General features: G+C 64.8%; 2 protein-coding genes across 3 annotated transcripts in view; both read left to right on the forward strand.

Annotated features, from left to right (window-relative positions):
• The window catches only part of MEN1 (multiple endocrine neoplasia I), a 6150-nt gene extending 4553 nt beyond the window's left edge, over positions 1-1597 (forward strand). For both annotated transcript variants that reach the window (XM_004682650.2, XM_012725233.1), the window contains exons 9-10: positions 67-231; positions 410-1597. In XM_004682650.2, the coding sequence (XP_004682707.2) occupies positions 67-231; positions 410-898 (654 nt within the window). In that variant the 3' untranslated portion in view covers positions 899-1597. The remainder of the gene's footprint in view (positions 1-66; positions 232-409) is intronic.
• Positions 1208-1722, forward strand: part of MAP4K2 (mitogen-activated protein kinase kinase kinase kinase 2) — a 12989-nt gene continuing 12474 nt past the window's right edge. Inside the window, exon 1 of the mRNA XM_012725147.1 lies at positions 1208-1273. Coding sequence (XP_012580601.1) covers positions 1208-1273 — 66 coding nt within the window. The remainder of the gene's footprint in view (positions 1274-1722) is intronic.

A 1722-nucleotide genomic window follows, 5' to 3' on the forward strand; every position in this document is an offset into this window, starting at 1 on the left:
CAGGCCTGCACCCTCTGATAAGGGCGAAGTGAGGGGGTCTGACTGCGCCTTGTCCTCCTCGCCCAGGGCACCCAGAGCCAGGGCTCTGCCCTCCAGGACCCAGAGTGCTTCGCCCATCTGCTGCGCTTCTACGACGGCATCTGCAAGTGGGAGGAGGGCAGCCCCACGCCCGTGCTGCACGTGGGCTGGGCCACCTTCCTCGTGCAGTCCCTAGGCCGCTTCGAGGGGCAGGTGAGGGAGCAGCGCCGGGGGTGGGGCTGGGGAGCTGTTGCTGCTGGAGACTCGGGCGCTTTGTGGCCTGAGGTCTGCTCACCCCCTTTGGGTGCTCTGCGCTGAAGCCACAGACAGGATGCCTGAGGCTGGGTCCTGCAGTCACCTTCCTCTCAGCTTGCTCTCCCCACCCGCCCAGGTGCGGCAGAAGGTGCGCATCGTGAGCCGCGAGGCGGAAGCCACGGAGGCCGAGGAGCCGTGGGGTGAGGAAGCCCGGGAAGGCCGGCGGCGAGGCCCGAGGCGTGAGTCCAAGCCTGAGGAGCCGCCGCCACCCAAGAAGCCCGCGTTGGACAAGGGCCCAGTTGCCGGCCAGGGTGCCGTGCCAGCAGGACCCCCAAAGAAGCCCCCAGGGACCGTCCCTGGCATGGCCCGGGGCCCTGAGGGCGGCAGCAGTGTGGCTTCGGTGCCAGCGCCTGCAGCATCACCGCCGCCAGAGGGTCCGGTGCTCACTTTCCAGAGCGAGAAGATGAAGGGCATGAAGGAACTGCTGGTGGCCACAAAGATCAACTCGAGCGCCATCAAGCTGCAGCTCACGGCCCAGTCACAGGTGCAGATGAAGAAGCAGAAGGTGTCCACGCCCAGCGACTACACGCTTTCCTTCCTCAAGCGGCAGCGCAAGGGCCTCTGAGCTACCCTGGGCCGGGCTCAGACTGCAGCTCCTCCCCGCCCCCCGCCCCCCAGGTAGCCTAGGCCTAGCCTCCTTGCCCCAGCCCCTGCCTGGACCAGGCTCTGGGTCTCTGCAGTATGGACAGACTCCACCAGCCCAGAGGCTGGGACGCTGCCTGGCGTGGGAGTTTGAATCCCACCCCAGAATCCTGTCTGGCCAATGGAAACCGCACCCTAGGCCCCGACTCCAGTCTGTAAAGGCCCCACCACCAGGAAGCCGGGCCCCACCTCTGCGGCTGCCACCCTAGGACTGACCAGGGCCCCGGCCCCCATGGCCAAGGCTTCATCCTGGCGTTCCGGGGCCCCTTCCATCTGGGGGTCCTGCTTAGCCCTGGGAGTACATTTCCGCACTTCAGAATTCCAGCCCTTGGAAACCCAAGCCCCTGCCCCAAGGAACTTAACACTTCCAGAATTTGGGAATCTTCCTCGCACCTCTATCCCAAAGCCCGGGCTTTGTCCCTGGCCTGTGTGAGCCCTGAGCCCCGCCCCTTCCTGACCAAACTGGCCCCAGATCAGAGCCAACCTCTCTCCCCACCTCCGGGAGCACCCCCGAGGTCCAGCCAGTCTCTGGGGACCCCGGAGGAAATCTGCGGGGGTTTGCGAGTGGATAGGGAAGCCTGATCGCTTCCTGTTTTGTACATAGATTTATTTTTCAGTTCCAAGGAAGATAAATACATTTTGTAAAAAAGACGTCCGTGTTTCTTTTGGGTAACTGAGGCGGGGTGGAGCGCCCCTCTTTCCTCTGCCTTGCGGTCCTCTGGGCTCCGAGCTCCCCACCGCCGAGCG

Source organism: Condylura cristata, unplaced genomic scaffold, assembly GCF_000260355.1.
Source record: "Condylura cristata isolate star-nosed mole 26May11 unplaced genomic scaffold, ConCri1.0 scaffold00015, whole genome shotgun sequence".
Lineage (NCBI taxonomy): Eukaryota > Metazoa > Chordata > Mammalia > Eulipotyphla > Talpidae > Condylura > Condylura cristata.